This window comes from Aythya ferina, assembly GCF_964211825.1.
Source record: "Aythya ferina genome assembly, chromosome: 8".
NCBI classification, from domain to species: domain Eukaryota; kingdom Metazoa; phylum Chordata; class Aves; order Anseriformes; family Anatidae; genus Aythya; species Aythya ferina.
The window spans coordinates 21,908,673-21,931,984 of record NC_140304.1 but is presented as its reverse complement, the minus strand read 5'-3'; the positions used below and the strand labels follow the sequence as shown (position 1 = coordinate 21,931,984).

General features: G+C 38.0%; 1 protein-coding gene across 6 annotated transcripts in view; it reads left to right on the top strand.

Moving 5' to 3' along the window:
- Window positions 1–23,057, top strand: part of ST6GALNAC3 (ST6 N-acetylgalactosaminide alpha-2,6-sialyltransferase 3) — a 249,563-nt gene extending 226,506 nt beyond the window's left edge. For 5 of the 6 annotated variants that reach the window (XM_084527726.1, XM_084527728.1, XM_084527724.1 and 2 more), the window contains 2 exons: window positions 13,674–13,781; window positions 15,364–22,856. In XM_084527726.1, the coding sequence (XP_084383852.1) occupies window positions 13,674–13,781; window positions 15,364–15,550 (295 nt within the window). In that variant the 3' untranslated portion in view covers window positions 15,551–22,856. Of the gene's footprint in view, window positions 1–13,673; window positions 13,782–15,363; window positions 22,857–22,960 lie in introns of those variants that run through there. The other variant, XR_014695487.1, reaches the window with a different exon arrangement.
- Window positions 23,058–23,312: the final 255 nt, after the last annotated feature.

The window sequence follows — 23,312 nt, the reverse complement described above, 5'->3', positions numbered from 1 at the left end:
TTTAATTTTTCCTCAGAATGGATCTCTTTTATGTCTGCTATTTACCATCCTTGCCAGAGTCATTGAGCACAGTATCTACAAGATGCAGAAACTGCTTTCTTCCTCACACTCATGTAATAGGTAATGGATGGCTTTAAGAAAGGATCTTTACTCTGTGCTTTACCTATTCATGTGTAGGATTTTGATTTCATTTGAAATGAAAGGCGTAAACCTCAGGTCTGAAAACTAATAGAATTTCTGCATTTACCTGCTGATCCATAGCCTTTAGGTTAGATTGTGTGTCAGCCAGCAGTCAGCTTGTTGAATGAAGCAATACTTTAAAACTAAAATGAAAAGATTTCTGTTATATGTAGCCTGATACCAGATATGAAGGCAGATTTCTGGTGGCTTATTATTGGAAATATTTTCCAGCATGCCTGATAAGCGAGACTGAACAAGCCGGAGGAAGTAGACCTAACCAGATAATGCTGACTCGCAGACCAGAAAAAAAGAGAGAAGAAATGTGTTTTGCCTAAGTGCTGTACCTTCTTCTGTCGAGTTTGAGGACAAAATGGCTGGTGTAGTAGCAAAAGGCACTGCAGAGAACAGGGAATAAACCTGCTTGTTTGTGAATGTGACTGTTGCATCTAAGCCTCATTTCCTTGTATATATTCATCATCTGTATTACGGAAGGTTTGTATCTACAGGCCTGACTGAGTTGGAGCCCTGGAGATAGGGGAAATAAAAGAACTGGGAGAACATCAAACTGGATCAGCTATTCATTTTTCAGTAAGTCTAGGGTTTTTTGTTTGTTTGCTTGTTTTTTGAACTTCAAAGGAATTTAACATACAGAGTTGTGAGGAGGGTCCCCATGAAGGAAGAAATTCTGCTCAGACTCATAGACCACGCACATCCTTGATGGAAATACATTTGAACACTGGTGATATTCACAGAATGAGTGCATTCTCAGTATGTTTTGAGGAGCACTCATGATGTTGCAGGTTGGAGGACAAAGGAATATTTGTAGGACATTCTTGTAGAAATTGTTAGAATGAGTTCCCGAAGAACCAAAGCAGAGATCCCTACATTATTTCCTGGCCTAGATATGAAGTGATTGTTAACACAGGTAGATATTTAAGCACGGAAAGATATTTAACACAGTGTTGTGGTCTAGCCCAGCAGGCAGCTCTGCATCACGCATCTGTTGGCTTACTCCCTTCTACCCCATGGGAAGGGGAAGAGGATCAAAATAAAAAGGTAAAACTCTAAGCTTGAAATAAAGTCAGTTTAATAGGACAGAAAAGGAAGGGAAAATAATAAAGATGATGATGATAAAGGAATACACAAACAAGTGATGCACAGTGCAATTGCTTACCACCTGCTGACCAATGCCCAGCCCGTCCCCCAGCAGCCCCCCGCTCAGCCCCCTGGTTCTGTTGTTCAGCATGACGCCCTGTGCCATGGGATGTGCCTCTGGCCACTTGGGGCCAGCTGTTCTGGCTGTGCCCCCTCCAGCTCCTGGTGCACCCCCAGTCCCTCACTGGCACAGCAGCATGAGCTGCAGGGAAGTCCTTGGCTCTGTGTGAGCACTGCTCTGCAACAACTGAAACATCAGCACGTTACCAGCATTACGCTCATCCTAAACCCAAAACACAGCACCACATCGGCTACTGAGAAGAAAATTAACTCTATTCCAGCCAAAACTAGGACACACAGCTTCATATTCTTTGCATCTCTTCAGATTTCACATAGATAACAGATCATATCAAATGCAAGCGCAGTCAGTGCTGTCTTAATACTGCATAACAAATGTTCATAGTGTTATTTGTTGGCCTGGACACTGTCTTTTTAAAAAAAGACTATTGCTGAAAAAGCCTCTTAGTTCCAAGTTTTGTTTTTTTTTTTTTTTTTTTTTTTAGAAAACAGCTCAGCTCTTGGCTTTGTACCTCAAATGTCTCTTCTCAGGGGAAAGGGAATTTAATTGCATAAAACCTACTCTGCACTGATGTTTTCCAGACAACTATTTTAAGATTAAAGTTTTAAATGGATTGACTGTCTCTGTAAGTGTATTCACATTCATACATGTCTGAAGTAAACATGCCATCTGGGGCTGCTACTTTATTTTCCTTATTGTATACTTGGAATTCATAATAAGGTTTATTTTGTGAGGAAAAATCAATAAATCATTTCAGTTGTCCCACACTTTGTATAACTAATTGTAATTAGTATAATGTCTTTGTTGGCAAGGGCTTATCAGGCAAATAGCATGAAGAGGCAAAGAAAAAGCCTCATAAAGAATGATGTTGTTTTGTAAAGCTAATTGTGATGCTATCTCTGGTATTGTGTGTGATCGAAATGTTAATTTTTAATCTGGTATTCCTTTCAGCAATGTAGCTGTTAGTGTTACCTTAGGTTCTTTGCAATACAACTATATAATCAATTTTGGCACTTCTGAATTTTACAATTTGGTACCACAAAGATATAGTCTGGAGTCATCTGCAAGTGGGCTGTAGTTTATAGTTGTAATAAATCAGCTTGTTTTAATGTTTGCTATGCAAATCCTTCAGATATGAATTTAGTAAACTTTCATGTCCTGAACTTTGATGCCCAGAGAGCAGCAGCAGCCTCTGATGTACGCTGCCAGGTGTGTGGTGTGGGCTGCCGAGGGACTGTTTGTCTGCAGAGCTTTACTGGTCATGTATCCAAACCCTAACTTGCTGATACCAAGAATTACTGAAGATGTGATGTCACTTAGAGCAATGTAATACATGGAGGAAGAATCAGAGCATTTATTTATAAAGTGGAGGATCACTGTCCTGCTTCATGACTGTTCTAATAAATTTGGTTCGCTGGAAATTTCAAATAACTGAAGCTAATTGAATTCTCCACCATATTTGATAATTAGGCATTAGCATTGTCTGACAATGAGCTGGCTAGATGATTAGTCCTATAATTCTTGAGTTTACTATTCTCAAAAAGCTGGATTTTGTAAGACTCAGAAAATTAACTAATTTGCTACTTCAGTTGATGGCAGGGAAGCTATAAAAATTCTCCTCTAGAGCATTTCACTGCTGTTGTAATAAGTATGGAGATTTTTCTCCCAGCTTCCATTTGCACAGTTACCCTCCTGCAGTCTGTTCAATGAATATGGGGAAAAACAATCCAACATTGTCGAATGCTGAAGGAACCGCAAAGTGGACTACAAGGGAATCTACTCTGATCCGTAGTTCCTCTTCCTATGCACTTCTCTGTGGCATTTGTTCTGCTTCCAAATTGTTTGCTGCTTTTTTCCAAAAGATGCTGTAGGACTGTTCGAGGGAAAAAAATGCATCATTCTTTGTCCGTTCTGCCTGATCTGTCTTGTCTGCAATTAAGGTGCTGCCTTCATTAAATTTACTTGTGTCAATGGCTGCAGACATCTGGCCTTCAAGAAGACCCTGCTGTATAAATGTAGTGGCTCTTGCAGAACAGAGGGAGAGACAAAAGCTAATTTTGCGTGTTTTGAGGATATTATATTTCAAGTGGACCTTTAATTCCTTGAAATTGTATTTCAAGAGACCTCATCCTCTTCAGTCCACAATGTGTGTCAGGGAGAGGTGCCCATCAGAAAGCCAGCTGCTCTGTAGACAGAGCTGTGGAAAGGGAAGGGGATGCTTCAGTAGCTCAGAGGCTAGTGATGCTAGTGATTGTTTGCTTCTTTTTAGGTAGTTGGACATAGGTGACTTAATTAGGAAAGCAGTGAAAGACTAGACCTATTGCTAGCAAAAGAGTAACATGATACCTATACATATATTATGTGTTTTATTAGATAGTACATCAAAAAAAAAAAAAAAAAAAGGCAAGAGAAATATTTTTTCCCTTTTCTACATTAAGGAAAAAGTTAATCTGGAAAAAGTTACAGTAGTAAAAGGGAAGGCAACATCTGTGTTAATTAGCAGTTCATCTTCAAAGCTTGACTGATGGGTTACATTATGGCCTCTTGCATTTGAATTAATATTCAGACCCACGCAAGTTCTTTTTTTACCTCCTTTTTTCCATATCAGAATAATTTGTCTGGATTTAAGATTTCATTTTTCTAAAAATATTGATGTTCCATAATCTAAAATGAACTTTGGCTTGTACAAATAGGTAGTGGAGAGAACACTACTCGCTCCCTGTAGCTCCGGATTCAATTTCACAGAATGTGGCTTTGTAACACAATGCGGTATTGTAGGAAGTTTCTATGGAACAGGACTAGAAGGTCGTGCATTTTTTTTTATTTCATTTTACCTACAATACTTGATGGAGAGACTTTAGCATGCATGTTAAATTACTACTTATGTACGTGCCTTAAATGTAAGGGAGCAAATTGCAGTATGCAGCAGTTCCCTATAAGAGCTAGGGATAAGGAGATGTACTTTCTCTTAAAAAAAAACTGTTTCTCTTGATTATTTGACAGGTAAACTCTTTGTGTCAAAGGCTGTCACCTGGGGTGTATAGTGCCTTACACAGTGAGGATTCTCAGTGCTACTGTAATGTAAATAATTTAGCAACGAGTTAGGAATTAATTTTAGAGTATCTGGAAACACTCTTATGAATACTACAGGTGAGGAGAGATATGTTGTTAATAATGGGATGTGTACTGATGGAGGACTCATCTGTGGGTTTTTGAGTTCCCTTTTTTTCAGAGAATATTTTCCTTTCAGAAGTGAAACTTCCAGTTTGTAGCCTGGTTGGTCTTCCATAAGTTTTTTGTTGGTGAGACTCCATCCAGATGAAAAGCAAAATTCTCAGATAGATGTGAAATATAGGGAGAAAAATGCCACTTTCCTCCCCTCCATCTTAACATCAAAGAGGTAGCAATTGAATTAACACAATGACTGCAGACTATAGAAAATTCAGAAGGATATCAGCTGGTGCCCATCTGTGTTTTTCCTGTCAGCCGAGTATCTGGTGCAGTGTTCTCCCCACTCGAAAGAAGAGTTAAAGTACAGTCTTGTGCTAACTGTTCTTTCATTTTCACCATAGTAGTAAGACAAAATACCTATATAATAGCCTCTGTTTCCATCCCAACATCACAGACATACAATGAGCATCTTTAGAAAGTTGTCTCTTACTTTTTTGCTTTAAAAACTAGTAACATATTTTTATGAAAAATACAAGCTGCTTTCAGCCAAGGTTAGAGGAGCACCCTTCAGTATCTTGTCTTGACAAGGTAAGAGCTAATTGAGAAATTTCTTCTGTGTTCACCTACAATAGATTTCAATAGATATGCAGCTTGGAGTATTAAGTGCCCTTTAATACCAAAAGAAAAGGGTGGGAAAGCCTGCCTAATTAATTCTCTTTGGGGATCCTGGATTAACTGCAGCTCTGTTTAGTTTACATCCACCCCGGAGAAAAATGTGGAGGCCCAAGACAGCAAGTGTTGGTTTAAATGTAGATGCAGGAAGAAGTCACTGTTTTTGTTTGTTTGTTTGTTTTGTTTTTGCTTTTCTTCCCTTTGGCACACTTTTGGTTCATTTTTGGTTACAAAAGATGAAAATGTAAATCCTCTTCTGCTCCCTTTCATTCAGTGGGAAAATGCTGAACCAGCATTCACCAGATTGGCTGCAGGTTACTAGTGAAGAGTGCATAAAGCTGCCCTCCAGAAGCCCCTGGCACAAGTCATGAAACCAGTGTCAAGATTTCAGTCATCAATCCCCATGTCACCAGCCAGCAGGAATGTGCTCTTTTGCAGTAAGGTTTTGACCAAGCCAATAGAAAGTGAAAAGTAGTGGGATGGGAGTACAGCGTGGTGCCACAACTAGCTTGCAGGTTCAAGTTATTACCCAGGGAAAGCAAATTTGGCATTACCACCCATTTGCCTCAGCCCCTGGAAACATAATTAATTGTACTGTGAAGAACGCCCTAAACTGGCATAGGCCACAAGAGTTGCATTTCCTGATGATCTCAGTCTTTCTCAGGGTGGAGTGACTTTTACTCAGGTAATTTCCAAAGAAAAAAATGACTGTAAAGATGCCAACAGCTTAGCCCTTAAATCTGCTGATGGGAATTTAGCTTCCTGTCTTTCCAAACATAATTGCATAGTTGTGATGGTTATTAGTATGACAAAAAAAAAAAAATGTAGAAAAGAAAAAAAATCTGACCGATTTGTCAGTGACACCTAACACTTCTGTGGATCCTCTTCTGATTTAACCATCCATTTGCTTGTCAACTAAATCTAAATGCTAATGGAGATTTGCAGAACCATGCCCATCAGTTTCTCTCTCTGCACTGTACACCTCCATGGGGCCCGGTTTACCGGTTATCATGCAGGAGCTGCTTGACTTCCCATCCCAGCTGGCAGCTGCAACCAGGGTATTTACAAAAGACATCTTTTCCTAATAGCTCAAACACATGCAGTGGCATCAACAATGCCTCAGACCACAATTTGTACTTACAAAAGGGAAGCAAAGGATTTGAAAGACATCAAGAGAATATGTATTTCTGGAAGAGAGTAGGGGAGAAAAGAAGGTTGGGACTGATTCTACCAAAAAAGGATAGTATTTTGTTGGATCTGAGTGTGGTTTGCTGCTCTGTAAGTGGTTTGCACCAAGATCACAATTTTATCTGAAGAGTCAGTATGAGCTGCAGAAACCCAACAGCTGTAAGAAATTTAGTTAGCAGCTCTTGTTCTCTACAGGGGATGTCATTCAACATGAAAAGTGTAGCACAGATTTTCCTCTATGAGAATCAGCTTGAAAGTAGTACGTATATATTGGATGGAAGGCAGGGTTTACAATGATAATTCATTAGTCTTGTTTCTTTTCTGTGTGTTTTGAATCAAGCTAGACCTCCATGATTACTATCGATAAACAGGAATTCTTTTCTCCTCTGAGCTCAGCAGCACAGGAGTCTGAAGGAGCTCTCTCTGCATGGATGAAATAGCTTCCTTCTTTTGCTGCTTGAGTTCACAACTGAGCTGAGATGCATCAAAGTCAGGTCAAGGAATTGGAAATAAGGAAACTATAGAAGCCTGGGCAGCAGAAGTCAATTTCTTTGAGTTCATTTTTTTTTCCCCTTTGTTCCCATTTTCCATGTAGAATAGAGCAGAGAGAGAGAGAAAAGAAAAAAATTACACACAACACAAAGATTGGAATTATATGCATAAATTACTTACCCAAGCAGATGCTGTATGCATTTCAGTCATTGCAAAACACAGGCTTCCTTAATTCTAATACTGTTTTTACCTTTCCTGCCAAAAATTGTAAATACTAAGACAAATAGTTGTATTGTTATTTTTTAATTAGAAACGGTTAAATACAAAGTCATAATTTCTCTATTTCCTTTTGAGATCATTCATCAGTGTCCTTTCTATCCTTTTTTCAAGGCCATTTTGACATAGGAATTATTAATTTTTACATCTCTTTTTAAATTAGATAGTAAGGGGAGATTCTCGTGGGCTAGTTTGTGACCCAGGAGTAGCCTTGTGCTGTGTTTGTAGCAAATTCAACTGAAATGTGTGACTGACTTGTCCTCCGAGTTCCATTAGTGCAGTATTAATGTAGCTAGAAGATCTATATTTTCTAGACATCAATTGGACAGTATGCCACCTGACTTCAGTTTATTTTCAGGATTCACTGTAAGGATGATCTGCTAAGAGTTTTTTAGCTGGCAGGAGGGCATCACTTGTCTACTCCCAAGTACATCTTGATGGGCACAGTCACTGTCTGAATCTGGAATGTGGCCTGTGCTGTTCATAATGCATTCCACTTGTTTAAGCTTTGCATGAAACCATACACGATGGATAATAAAACATCTGTCCATATATAAATGTTTCACTTTTCACAATGACCTGAAGCACCATGTGGGCCTTTGAATGTGTGAGACAGCCTGCTCACTGCTTGAGGGGCACGGGTGTTTATTATTAGATGTCCTGCATCATTATGAATGCAAAGCAAACGCATGTGTGCATGCACACACGTACAAAAGAATGAATAATTATGATAAACAACTGCCTAACAGGTATCTTTATAATGCAGAAATAGCAACCGTTTTTACCAGGTGAAATCAATTCTCTGTGCTTGCATCTTGTTCATTGCTCTTCCTGTGTTATTATTTCTGCAGAACGTATATAATGAAATTATTAGCAACAAAGCACTGAGTCTTACAGAAAACAGAATTAAATCCAGGCAATTGCTAATGCTTTTCAGCATTTAGAGTATTACCCTCTCCTGTACCAAATTTCTTTCCTTTTTTTCCTCTCAAGAAAACAGCTTTTTGGCATGAGAAGTATATACACTTCTCAGAGGAGAGGTGCACAGCAAATGCACCTTGCTGTTCTCTCCGAGGTAGGGGCATTTTGCTGTCAGCTCATTCTGATCTGTCATGTGCGAATCTACTCTTGATACAAAGAGGAAGGCATAGACCAAACCTGTGACTTGGGGAATGTGGGTGTCTAATTTGGCAAAGAAGAGCTTTTCAGCAGCTACGTTAATATCTTCTTCTTCAGGAAAAAAAAAAAAAAAAAAAAAAAAAAAAAAAAAAAAAAGAGAGAGAGAAATCTCAGTCAACATAAGTACAATAACAGAATTAATTTGGTTAGCAGAGAATTTTGTAATGGATCACCAGTCTGTGCTAGTAGATAAATTTTTCATATCATCTTCAGTTGTAAGGCAACATACTGTTATTCACAAACCTACTGTAACCCCAGGAGGAAAGAACTGGTAGTTTTCAACAAGAGAGCACAGAGGGGACATGCCCCTCATTGCTGAGGGTCACTCACCCGGAGTGGCAGAGCCAGGCAAAACCAGAGCAAGCTGACCCCTCACAGATTGACGGGATCTTGATGCCCTGCAGCATCAAGACCAGGGACATGTTTACCTGAACAGTCTACACTAATCTTAACATTGTTCTTGAAAATATTTCTGTTTGTTTTGAACCATTTTCTACAAATGTTTTAGCATGCTGAAACACCTCTCACATTGTTAAGCCTCCACTCATTGAATAACTGTTGCTACTTTCGGTAGGCAGGTCAACTGAGGATTTGAGTCTATAAACAGCATTTATGAACGGATACATTTTTGTCAACTAATTGGCCTGGACAATCTTGTCATTTCAATCTGTCATTGTTGAATTCCATTTTACAGCAATATTTTGAAATGAAGCAAAGAATTGTCTTGTTAATGCTTTTGGCAAGCTCTCTGTTACTTAATAGCTTCTTGAAGTCCTAAATTTCTGAGTTTTTCCCCTTAATTAGCACTCTCAATTGACCTGCGCTCTCTGATTTCTCCAAGGAAAGAATTAAAAAATAGACTTCTAAATAATTTTCTGAAATCAGATTGACATGAAATTGCTTGTCTACAGATCGCCTCCACCTTAACAAACTTTTTTTTTTATTTTTTTTTATTTTTTTTACCACTGAACTCCTCACTGCAAATTACAATCCATTGAACCAGAGAGCTAGAATTGATTGTGCACTTAAAAAAAAAATCTGGAACAACTGAATAAAGAAAAGAGCTTTCTGGAATCTTAAGGTAAAATCTGAACTCAAGTGACAACAAAATTTTTACCCAGTTTGAACTCATATTCCCTTGATCATTACAAAAATATAATATACCTCCATTTTCCCCTGATGAGGGAAGGAACTGTTTTTTCCTTTGTTTAGTCTACACCAAAGCATGGTTATAGATGCCAAAGAAGGTGAATTTCAGTATACAATATTTTTATGAGGCATTCTCTACTCCAGCTTCTTTACATCAGTTTCGTATTCTTTTTGTAAAATATTGGAAAGCTAAGGCAGAAGAACCCAATTGCTTACATTTTAAATTATTTTTTTATTAAAGTTTTATGTATCACACATTACAATTCTAGCAATCCTAGCCTAAATAGTGTTATAGTGTTGTTGTTGTTGTTGTTGTTGTTTTTTACCTTTTTACCACTTTCTTCTATAATATAGAAGGTAAGTCTTCTTAACAGGTTGTGAGGAACTGTACTTAGTTCTTTCTACTGGAGTTTACGGAAGCATTGCTCAAATTGCAAATTTTATGTTTTGCAACTTGCAAATGAATAGTAATCTTGGCACTTGCTTTTCTATTCTGAGCTGAAATAACAACATTTTAAACCTTCACTAAGAGCAAAATAGGCTAGCATACACTTTGTTTTAAGCATCTTAATTGATTTCATTGGTCTTTTCAATTGTTTAATGCTGAGCATAGGCCTGTGTACTTTCCAGGCATGCTGGATGGTATTTAGCAGAATGAATTTCACCCTGATAACTAACATTTCTTTAAGAATCCGTATAAAGTAGGAAGTATGCAAAATAAACTTTCATTCTCAAGGTAAACAGAGAAAATAACTTTTCGTGAGCATTGCCTTTTTATTGCTGCATCCAGCTGTAAATCATGTCTTGAAAGCAAAATCATCTTCTTTTTAAATGCATTTTTTGAAAAATAGTGCATTATTTTCTCTTGAGCTGTTGAGACAATTTCCTGCCTAGATCTGGTGCCCCATTAATTCTAGAGTATAAGAAAAAGTCACTCGGAGCCATAGGGAACAATTTTGGATTTGCTGCACACACATATATCACAATAGATTTGCCTATAGTACTTCTGCAGATGATGCTTAACAAACTCCTATTTTCACTATTTTGGGATTAATGTTCATATTCCTTCAGATTTGTGCAGTAACATAGACTCATGCTATGTGTAACTGGAGGATTCTTTTACTTTCAGTGTGCAAAATTTGAAATTTGAATGCAATTACAGTAACAGGAGAAACTCTTTCAAATGAGTCTCAAAAAAACTCTGGCCAAAAAACATGCAAAACTCTCCTGTAGAGAGAGAAATTGCATGCATGGTGTTAGCATAATAGCAAAGGCTGAGACACTGCTTTGCACTACGGTTTTATGGGATGATATTTTAAAAAGTATTCAGAGATTTATGACTTTTTAGGGACAACTAAAATTGTTTTCACACTTTTAATATTGCTTTCATTAGAATGTTGAAAGTCTGTTTATGGTATCAGATTGAATTCTAAGGTGTTACCAAATCATCCAGAGTCCCCACTGCTTAAGTGTATTCCCTCATATTCCTACGTATCTTCAGAGGAAAGGGAAAAATGGGAGGAATATAAGTGCTTTGTTTTAAAGTACATAATCTATATTCTGTCATGTACTTCATCTCCCAGGGAAGGTATCTGGGAACTCACTCTGCTGTTTTTATTTATCTTTCCAATGTAGTATATAGATGAGAGTACTAAGGTCCAATGGTGTTAAAACAGGACATGAAATATTGATTAACTCTTTTTTAAAATTCCGTCTTCCTCCTGAGTATAGCAAATTTCAGATCCTACTGCCAATATAGTACTCTCCAATAAACCTCCAATATTGGAAGGGTCCTGATCTTCACAGTGTTTTTATAAATGGTTATTATGATTCTAAATGGCTTTAAAAGTTCAAGGATAGTGTTCCTCTGGTACAAAAGCAGAAAGCAAGTTAGAAGCAGTACAGCTGTTTATCATGGCAGGATGTTGCCCTGAAGTAACATGAACCAGGCTGGGAATTCTCCTTGCTAGACAGCAGAAGAACATTTTGTTCGAAGCAACGGAGACCCTAAAGGGACACATAAACAGATGTACAGTTTTGTGGCTATGAGGTGTCAAGCAAAGAAGCACAATTACAATTGGTCTCCACCTAATGAAAGATGGGTATTTAACACCCAGCCTTTTGTTCCCACTTGTCATTCTTCAGCACTAAGTTAACCCTCTATTTCTTGCTTCTGGAATGCTCCTCTGCTCTACAAAGACAGCTCAACAGATGCTTAGGAGTTTCCCCAAGGATAAAGACTTTTCAGGAAAAGTAGGGATAGAAGTTCTTCATGCAGTCTAACCTGTGGGGAATGCTAGACATGGACAAGGAAGAGAAGATGTAACCCAAGGTCCTTTGAGTGTTCTTGAGTACAGGAAAACTCTCCAGGAGTTGAGATAGTTGTTTTTCTCTTAAAAAAAAAAAAAAAAAAAAAAAAAAAGATTTGTTTGAACTGTTGGAATTTCTTTAGGAATGTAAAGCTCTTGGAGTTTATCTAATTTCCACAACAGTAAGCATTCATCAGAGCAGAAATTTGATTCTCAGTTTTGTATGTGTCAGGTCAGTGTTATTATAAAGGTTGTCCAACTACTTTTTTACCAATCTTCTTAATCTTACCAATCTTACTTTTTCCAACTTCAACAAGAAAGAGCAAGGAAATAACACCAAATCTGAGCCAAATGCCACTGACTGACAGATTAACCAGGGAAGTTACCATGGTATGTCCTTGCTCTGAACCAGGAAGAAGCACCTGAAGTTGGTTCTTGTGTCTCACAGGAAAGTTGGGTTTTACAGGCTGGATGAGTTGCTGTATGATATATATGTGTGTGTTTGTGTGTGTGTGTGTATACATATATATATATCTATATGGGTTTTCTTTGTTTGTTTGTTTTTTCCCCCACAAGAAAGCTTTATTCCTACCTCAGGATAAAAATGTTTTCAGACTTTTTTGTTGATGGGGAAAACTGATTTGCACATAAGCCTACCTGGGAGTTCTTTTGCAGCCAAACTTAATTGAGTGCAAACCTTAGGTTACTTTAACTTATGATGGAGAACAGACTGCTCCCTGCTGTACCCGAAAGCCAAAAGCTAAAAGACGTGGCATAAAGCTACACTATCACCTCCTCTCACTCACACATGGCTGAAAGTTAGGGCTCTATTAAGATGGTTTCATTACTTCTGTGGTGTCTTTCTTTGGAAACTGGATACATTATTTATAATTTCAAGATAATGATTTTCATTGATTTCAGTCAAACTGAAAGCAGTACATGCACAAAGCTGGACTTCAGCCAGTTTGTAAGCATTGAGTACTAAGTGTATTCTTATTACTTATGAGGTTTTAAAGTAGTAAGTGTTGCTTGCCCAGATTATATGGGTGATTTTTTTGACTCCCAGTCTGCCATCGGTAATGCTTGTGTGCGTAGAGTGAACAAGATTTGGTCTGTAATTAACAATGCGCACATTTGCTTACATAGCCAGTATGTGACCAAATCCTTGCAGATAATACTTTTGGACTGATTTAATGGGACTAGTTATTTGAGCAAAGGTTATCAATTTGGGCAGCATCCTCTTGTGCTTTTTTCTCTGTGTTATTATCTTAAAGAACAACAGCACAAGTTTGTGTAAAGGGATGGACACAAAGTTCTGTTTTTCATTTACTTGTGTTCAATGGTTTTCTACCAAAATGGCCTTGAAAGTTTCATCTCTGTGTGAATTTTCTCACAGAGGATAGCCCACTGCAAATTCATATTTTGCTTGGGGAAGAGGATAGTGCATACCCACATGCATGCAGCAGAAACCCTGCCTGTAGTTTGCTTTCTGGCGAACTTTATCTCATTTTACACACTCTAGTAATTGTTATCTTTTGGTTGTACAAATAAATAAATTATTTTACATCTCATGGGAGATGCATTGCTTCACTTCATATATTTAACATGGTATTTTTTTCTGTGGACAATAGCTTGAGGCCCCATGCTGGCAAGAATGAGAGCGTATCTATAAATAATTCAATATAATTCAAAATAATTGTATGGTTTTGACAGATTGTCAAGTTGCTTAATGCCTTTTGTCCCAGGTAATAGATTATATTTCTTTGATAAAGTGTGGGTAATTTCTCATTGCAATTTGTTTTGTGTATGTTGTATTTTTACAGAGTCCAGTCAGGTTCATATCTCAGTACGGGTTGGTTTACCTTAATTTTGGCTATGGATGCCTGCTATGGAATTCACGTCTATGGGATGATAAATGACACCTACTGCAAGTAAGATCACAGGAAATTATTTTCATGCATCTACAATTCTGATGTCTTGTCAAAATTTCACAATTGATTTTAATATCATAAATCCAAAAAATGGATCAGGCAGCCATTTCCCAATGTTTTGCATTGATGTGACACTATATTGTCAGCATACTTAGTACTGATATGGCATTTGTTGTTGGTAAAATAAAAATATTTACAAAGTCTAACATCAGATGTCATAAGGAACTATTTTTAATCAAAGATCTTTTGCAGTTTCTGAATTAGCTGGAAACCAAGTATGTTCCTATTCTTTTGACAGAATGTACTTACTTTACTGCTATAGAGGAAATATTAATATATTAGTTCTCTGAATGCCAAATACACCTGGAAGTGAAAGAAACTGATTAGTCCTGGATAGTTACCTGAAATTACATTTCACAACCACTGAGCAACCTGCTTGAACTTTCTAGGTTATATATGGCTTGTTTTGAGTAGTAGGGGTTTTCTAATTAGATAATAAAACAAGTCCTGCAAGCTTTATCACAGTAAACTGACATAAATTCCAACCAACTACTGTTAGTGACCTTACAGTGACAATGGATTAATTCTATTGTCAGAAGTATAACTCCAAACACAATTTTTAAAAGTCCAAGTTAAGTGCTTTAATCTACAGGATAAGGTAGCAAAATATAAAATGAAACTATTCTTCATTCACAAAAGCAGGCAATGTCATAAACAATATATGATGCAAGTCCAAGTCTATTTTTCTGTACCTAGGCTGGTTTAAGTCCTGCATGTAACCAGTTCAGGGGTCCTCAGCTCCTAGAGTAATGTCTTCATGCAGATGCTCACTCCATATTCTGTGTCACTCCAGCGTGGGAGTCATTCCTGGCAGACCACCCCCCCCAAAAAAGAGGCATTTGAGTCACAGCTGTTTAATTAGGATATCATAAGAGTAGAGAGACTTTTCAGAACTTGCAGATCCCACTGATTGAGTCATCCAGATGGAACGAACATATGTTGTTCTTTGTTTATGAAAACACAGTAGGTGCCCTGAGATGAGGAGTGACAGGACTAAAGTTGTCCTCACAGAGTTCAGCTGAGCTGTCATTGCATAGCCTTGATGTAAAACCAGCTAATGGCATGATAGCACTTCAGTCTGTTGACAGCAGATAAGGATGAGTTTCCTTAAAGCTGCAGTTCTGCCTGCATCACCTCCTTGTAATGTATATTATTCTAACATTAATTAGCCAGTCCAAGAACCGGTTGCAAACTTGGGACTACTTCATGAGAAGACTTTGCTTAGGGATAGAGCCTCCTGGACTGATTGCTCCTCAGAGTCAACTAAAACGTGTGGTACCCATAAGAGCTGGCACCTCAGCTCCTTGCTGACTGATAAGATGAGTATACGTCAAGAGATACGCTTAGCTTCATTTTCTACATCAAAATTCATACAAGTCATGCTGTAATGAAAGCCCTTGTGCAATTTAATTTAGCAAAGGAGCTGAGATGCCAACACATGGAAGGGATTTCAGTGAATTCAACTGCAGTATATAATGTTTTTCTTGAAAATAATACTTAAGACTATCTTTTCTTTCCCTAGGTCAGAAGGCTTTCGTAAAGTTCCCTACCACTATTACGAGCCAGGAAGAGATGAGTGTGAGGAATACTTCCTGCATGAAAATGCTCCATACGGAGGCCATAGGTTTATCACGGAAAAGAAAGTATTTGCTAAATGGGCCAAGAAACACTCAATAGTATTTACACACCCCAACTGGACAGTGTCTTGATAGTGGTTTTCTTAACTCTCCCTTAATAGCATAATATTACAAAAATGTCTCAGTTTACAATAATTCTGCTTACATCTGGCAGGCCTTTCTCAGCCTAAGTAACACTAAACTAAAAAGTAGAAGACAAAGAAGGTGATGGTTCGGTAAGCAAAATTGATCAAACTGTGGAAGGCAGACACATGGCTTGTTATTTCTTAGGGTTTTACTCCACATAATGCACTTTATACTTTAACTGGATTTTACTTCAGTAGTTAAAGGTGGATGAGATTTCCTGTATATACAGGTGCACACAGGGAACATGGTGGTTCTTTAAAACTTATTCAGTATCTTAGTTAATTAAAATTTGTATTTGCAACTCATGTGCAGTACTGATAGTATTGCAGCACTCGTTCCATTTGCAGTATGGAGAATTTTCCACAAAGGAAATACGAAAAAATATACAGACCTCCAAGGTCTGCTTGTCTTATTATGAGTAAGCAAATGTTAAGAAACCACCTAAATACATTGATACATGTGAGCACTTGCATATGCAGTAAAATTAGAGATGAGCTAAACGTGGTTCTTGAACTGCACACAACTTTCCACATTTTTTTCCAGCAACACTGGACTTAGCAAAGACTGTGTGCTGCAGCCCACACCAAACCTTTGGCTGTTGTAACTATCCTGCTGTCAGGATACACTGTGTTAGTGTAAGGTTGGCACATGAACATCTCCAGTTGTGCCTTTGAGTTGCTCCAGCATCCAAATACTCGTATTTTGACAGTATTGCCCTTGCAGCCATAACAACAATTCCTCTCTCCACTTCTCCATCTTTAAAAATGGGGACAGTATCTATCTACCTCACAAGGGAATTGTGAGGATTAATTTAAGTCCATAAAGCACATTGCTGATAAAGAATGCTACGGCATTTATTCTTAACACAAAAGCAATGGTACCTGTCATTTATTCTTGTCTGTTGGGTATTTGAAGAAAGTGATGACATGTCTGGATATGATGGCAGATTACTCTGTGTGTCCTCGTTCCTACTGAGGATAATTTGTAATAGTTCCCTCAGCTTGCATTGCTTCAAATGGAGTTGAAAGAACTAACCACCTCACAGTGTTATCTACACATCAAGAAGCAGTTCAAGAATTTTAAAATATACTCATCTCTAGTTGAAATATGTGTTTCCAAGCTTATTCTCATGGAAAGTTTTCAAGTGCAGCAGACTCATTCTTAATATGACCATAATTCAACTAAGCATGTGAGTTTTATTTAAACTATATTTAAATTAATGCTTTAAGTTTAGAATGTGTCCTAAGAATATTTTAACATCTGGAATGTCAGATTCAACACTGTAATAGCCAATACTGTGAACACTTGAAAGAGTTATGTGTGGAACATGACACACAGGGTTTACTCATGCTACTTTAACATTAAACAATAGGAAACTTTGTATGCTTTTGTAAATCATAAAAAGGGGAAGTAAAAAAGATATTTTTACATGTAAGTATTTGTATACTATTTCCTATTGTATATTTGTACATATAAATCTATATTTTATATGCTCATAGCATATATATATATATTCTCATCATCAGCTGCAACTCTTATAGGATGGGGACAAAAACTCTTTACCAGTGTTACTCCTCCTGATCATTGGTTTCCTGTTCCTGTTGGTAGGTGATACTAGGGTATAATCTCTCTTGCCCTTTGTATTTTCTACTGTAAATGCAGCTTTCTGATTTTATTTTTAATATAGCTCATCTTTCACTGCTTACTTTAGTGCTTTAAGTGTTCGTGCTGGTTAGACAAAGGCTGGGGCCATTCCTATGATCATGGATCATAGGAATACCTATATTGAAATACAGGCTCTGTTCCATATTCGTGTGACTTGATATCTCACCTTCCTGCTTGGAGAAAGAGAACAATAATACTTTCCTACTCCCTGTCTTGACTGACTTTCTTTTAAGCTCTTGAGACAGATATTCTCATTTGCAATGTATTTGTATAGTGCCTTGCAGAAGAGGTGCCCAACATATCCGAAGGCTACAGGCAATGTACAAGCAATATTTTTAAAGTGGCTGTTTCTTGTCCCTGGAGTTTACAATCAATCGTAGGCTAATACAGCATGGGATGAAATCCAGAGGGGAAAGGGTCATGGATGCATGAAGGGTTCTAGTAGCAAAAGACTGTGAGCTAGATTTATTGCTATATGCATATTCATCTTTTCAGTTTAGATGGATGGCTGGATAGACAGAAAGCTAATAAGGAAATTGTAATGAAGGATTTGAAGAATGCAGGTCACACAGAAAAAGGGACAATGTTCGACATATTTTGTACAGGGAAACATAGGACAACCTATAGCTCCCCTGTGAGAAGAGGAGGTGAAAAAGAGAATATCAGTTGAATTGATCTTGTGTTTAGAAGCTATTTGGGTTAAGAGAAAGTTACAATGAAAGTGCTGCACACAGAAGTGCAGTTGGGCTTGGACCCATGAGAAATGTTCTTACAAAGCATAGACTTTATCCCAGCAAGCACAGCATAAGGATTCTGCCTGAGTTGTGTTTGCGTGCAAGACCATTTTTAAGCCTGAGATTTTTTTTAAGACAATTAAGGCGTGCCAAACTACCATGAATGTGTTGTAAAATATGTGCTTCATCCTGCAGCTCTTTGTAGAGTGCTTGCATGCTGTATGAAACAGTATCTTGTGCTATGGCTAGCTAAGAAATACGTAGCTCTAAGAACAGCTAAATGTACAGCAAAAATGAGAATGTCATTAAGAGTGCAGTTGTCACAGAGCAAAAGTAAAAGTGTTGCTCTCTGTTTGTAGAGGGGCTTGGATTTGCAGTGAGATCCACTTTTAGAAACATTGCAGCAGACTTCATTCACAGTAGAGGAAATGAACATCAGTTCCCTTATTTAAATGAGACTGTCTTTAGCATAAACTAAACATATTTGCATGATTTTTATTATATGAGTAAGGAACTGTGACCGCTGTGTTAAAGATAATTCTACAAAGAAATGACTTTGTAGGAATTTGTTAAAAATCAGCATTGTGGTACTGAAGAAAAAAAATTCAATGCTTGGCTGTGCAGTAAGAAACCTTGATGATTCACCTTCTGAGAGCAGTTAAGACATCAGCTGAGAATCATTTATTAATTCTTTGAAATAAAACCTACTACAGTTTACCTGAATGTAATCAGATCCTAATTGCTTATTCATTCAGGCAGTCCTATTTTAATCAACTAGTTATGTGTATAAAACAAGCAGGGAGTTTACCATGGGTTTTCAAAATAGATCTTCCCATTGCTGCTAATAGAGGGATACTTACAGATGATTTGGCCTTTTTTTTCCCCATCAGTCAGCTAAGTAGTCATCAAATATTTCTTTTGTAATTTAGTTGGTTGTTGAAAAGACACTTTTAAAAATATACAATTTTTGGCTTGCCATAGCCTTAGTTTTGATAAAAGTTTAAATTTTAATATACTTTCTGTTGCAGTACCTTCTGATTTATATTTTTCCAGAAAAAAAAAAAAAAAAGAGGTCTTAAATAAGAGCAGAATTTTTCTAAATCTTTTTGACTAGCTAATTACCAATTCATAGTTAATTAACTGAATAATAAAAAAAATTATTTTTGTTTTCCAAACAGATACAGCAGACATGATCCCAACCTTCTCATTCCCCCCAGATGTCCAGATCACTTCCCTCTTATACCGTGGCCTCTTCACAGAAAGAAAGCAGTAGTGTATCCAGCCAAATTCCCTTCCCATCTGGGCTGGGAGGCTCCATCTGCAGACTGCTTGTATCAGTTACAGCAGTAAGCAGGAAGGGCTGAGGAAGAGTTCTACTGAGGAGCAGATGGTGTTCAAACTTCTAAAAAATGTCCCTAAAATGTTTGAGGAGTGGAGTACCATTGATCTCTCCTGCAAATACTTTCCCAAATACTCTGTTTCTTAGTGTGCCATTAGCTCCTATCTAGATATGTTGTTCCACTCCCCGCTGCTGATTACCAGTGAAGAGAAAATGTCTTTTGCAGGGAAAGGCAAAGGCAAATTCCATGTTGTCAAAGATGTCTATATAAGCACCACCAGGGAGGTAGAAGTCAGCCTGGCACAACTTGAGTTATGTGTAGAGGACCCACTTCTACAGATCTAGGAATTTCTGAGGACTCAATTCAAAAGTAATGGAAATCACTTTGGCAAGTTCAGACCCTGAGTAGAGCAACCATCCCGGTAAAATTTTTGCACTCCAGGGTACTGAGGTAAGCAGAGTTTTGTCTGAGAAGCACCACGTGCACATAATGCATTGCATAGTTGATGATGTTAAAGAGGAGCCCATCCAACACAAGGAGGGCTGATGCAGGCAGTGCTCAGTCACCTGGTAATGGTCCAGACAAAAGTAGGGCCCTGCACAAAGAAAGCTGGCAGCAGAATACAAATGCTCAACCAGAGGACATGTCCAGGTAAGTACAAATTAAATAAGTAATCACTCATGAATTATGGTGTTCTTAGCAAGTAGAAAATCAGAAGCACTTCCCAAATAGATGCTTAAATGTTGCTGACAATATTTTTCTGCACGTTTCATAGAGCACATGTCGTTAGTGGTGCTTGAGCAAGTCTGAGGCTTGTTTGTGAGAAACCTTAGGGGTAGCCTTAGGAGGGAAACTTGGTGTCAGTGCCAAAGGATCACACAGGAGCTGTCTGGGGGCATTTCTATGTACCACATACATTGGAGAATCATGTATTTACTAAAAAGGGCTGTTTCTCCTGACTAGGCATAATTAGCTCTTTTTGAGCAGAAAGTGTTTCATTTTCAGCAGATGTGTCTCATTCTGTTCCTTCTTTCCTGGGAGGATGCAGAGGAATGTGACTTAACCATGGGGGAGTGAAGAATGATATGGTGAATAAATAGCCAGCTACCAGGTTCATATGTATTTCTCTGTCTGTTGTTGTGACATATAGCTAATGACAAAGCAAAAAAACAAGCATTTTGTAAGCTTTGTATTGCATAACCCACAAAAGTCTCGTGTGTGGTCTGCGCTGGAGTCTCAGGCAAACCCTCCAGAAACAGGCTGAAGGAGAAAGAGGCAGTCTCTCCCAAGTGAAAGGGAAGGATTCTGTGTAATGTGTGGCATCCCAGGACCCACTCCTCAGCTTTTGTAGGCTCATGTAGCCTCAGCTTTGGGTCCTTTCCAACCCTGTTGAATTATGTATATTCTCCAGCTGACTTACACAGCCCCTGAGCTGCACAAAGTCTGCCCCGTTCCCTGCCTTGGGTGGGGCCAGGGGACTGTTGATGCTGCACCAGGGCTGAAGAGCAACAGGCAGGGACACTGTGAAGTCAGCAGTGACCTCACTGGGGGCACAGTCTCACCTCAGGTGCTGAACAGTTTTTTGAATGAGGTGTGAAAGAGCTCACTGGGGTTTGGTTATTTATTTAATTTTTGTAAGGTTAACTCACAAAGAATCACCATTTTATGGGTGTCTAAAACAGCTGATTTCACATCTTTTTTTTGCATTGCTTGCTGCTATTTCTGGGAATTCATGAAGATATGCAGCTGTCAGCATCTGCCACTGCTGTCCTGATTTACTGGCCATAAAGAGATTGTAAACTTGAACTAATGCATGTTCTAACCATGTATTATGCATGATAGCATGTTATATATTTTATTCTAACACTGTAATAAATAATGTAAGTTGTGTGTAGATGTAGTTTAAGTAGCAGAAGTAGTGCTTTTTCTTACTTTCATATCATGTGTTGTCCAGAGCAGTTCGCTGGAGCTCTGTGAGTGCCATTAGCAGCTGGCAGCATATAAATTGTTGAAACCAGTCAGGAAGTATTTACTAAACTTGACATTTTTCATCAGAATATCAGAAATAGTTAAACTTGTTTTCGTGAACCTACTTCAGTGCTCACAGTCACAATTTTGTGTCCTGTTATAAGGAAAACTTCACAAGTGTAAGGGAATGACTTCATTGACACAGGTAGTGTTGAGATGCTGGCAGGGCAGCAATCACAAGTTTTGATACCTGTGGCATCTCTTTAATGGGAATTGCACATGTAGAAGAGTAGCAAAGATGCCAGCAGCTTTTTCATATTGTTGCTGCTGAAAATAGTATTTCTGAGGATGGCTGGAGCAAAAAATTGGGTGCTCACTGCTCTTTTGGCAGTTAATCTGTCCCCTCCTCACACACAGACTCTCATACACATCTGCAAACATGAAGAGTGCCTACAGGGAAAGCCTTTTTTTCCAGATAGTGGCAAGTCAGAACAAAGAAGACTAATCTCTTATGTGGCAAACATAGGCTGTAGTACTTGTTGATTCATGTTTGTTCTGTATGTTTTTGGAGCCTGTGTCTACATTAGTGAGAAATGAGCTCAGCTGGATCAGCTCTGTAGCCTGAAACTGTTAGTGCTAAGTACTTGATAACCACACCATACACAGTCTCTAGTTTGGTCCCGTGGGCTGAATGCCACATCTTTTAGTTTTATCAGAAAGGAATCAAGTCCGTGGCCTGAGGAACGCTCCATCATGCAATACAAACCTTGTTAAATGGGGCTACTATAATGGTCTGCCCCTTAGGAAAGTGAAATTTCTATTAGCCCATCTTTTGGATAAATAGAAGCCCTTTGGGTTTTACTTATTTATTTTTCCCCAGTCTTTCCATGAGTTCCCTCTTTTCATAGGTATTTTTCTTTCAAGTATGAGATCTGGTCCCTTCTGTCAGGTTATGGGAGATGAAAGCTCTTGACTCCTCCTAAAATAGCATCCAAATGTGGTGTAGGACCATGTAATCCAGTATGGGTGCAACAGGAAAGTTTGATGAAGAGTTAATTGTGATTCCACCTGTGGATGTGGTTTTAGCATGAACATGTTGAATGCTTGCTAATGTATCCATTGTTTTTTATATACAGCACCCCATTCAAAATTCCCTTCATCATTTTTCCAGGGTATTTTTTGTTGTTGTGGCCTTCCAGTTATATCTGTATATGTGTGCACATATGCGTGTATATACAGTATACAATCCTTTTTCTGTTCTTATACAGTTGCTACTATATGCTTCTAGGAAAATGATGTAGAAAGTTCATGTTATGCTACTTATTACATGTATTCTTTGGTTGCCTTTTTGTAGTGCTGAACAGTGTATTCATAGCAGATATCATTGTAGACTTAGAAAACTTTCATGCAATTTATTTTAGATGTTTTGCCATGTGCTACATGCTACTTAGTTTTTGCTCTCACTTGGAGAATGTGCTTCTATGTACTTGCTAAATTGTGCCTGGGATATTTTAAAGATATGAATAAATGTATACAATTTTCCAATATCTCTTGCTGGATATGTTTTATCTGACATAATTTGTGTATAATTTCGTGCTAAGCACTTTTATTCTTATTGATGTATATGCCACTGTAATCATATCTGACAGTTCACTGAACTCAAAGGAAACAAGATCTCTGTTCTAGAAAGTATTATACTCTGCAGCATGCAAACATGAACTATGCCTAAATTATTTCTTAATTGACATTATGGATATCTAAGGCATCTATCCCAAACATACCAAGTAATTTTGGGAAACCAGCTCACAGAACCTACACACAGAAGAACAAGAAATGTTTTCATTTCTTTGTGTAAATGCACCTGCACACACACACAGAAATGGAGATTTGTAGGAAAAGTATATTGGATCCCATCATAATATTACATCCTTCCAGCACTCCCTCAGACTGCAGCACTTTCAGAAGTCACGTCATGCAAACCCTTAGTGGACATTCACCACT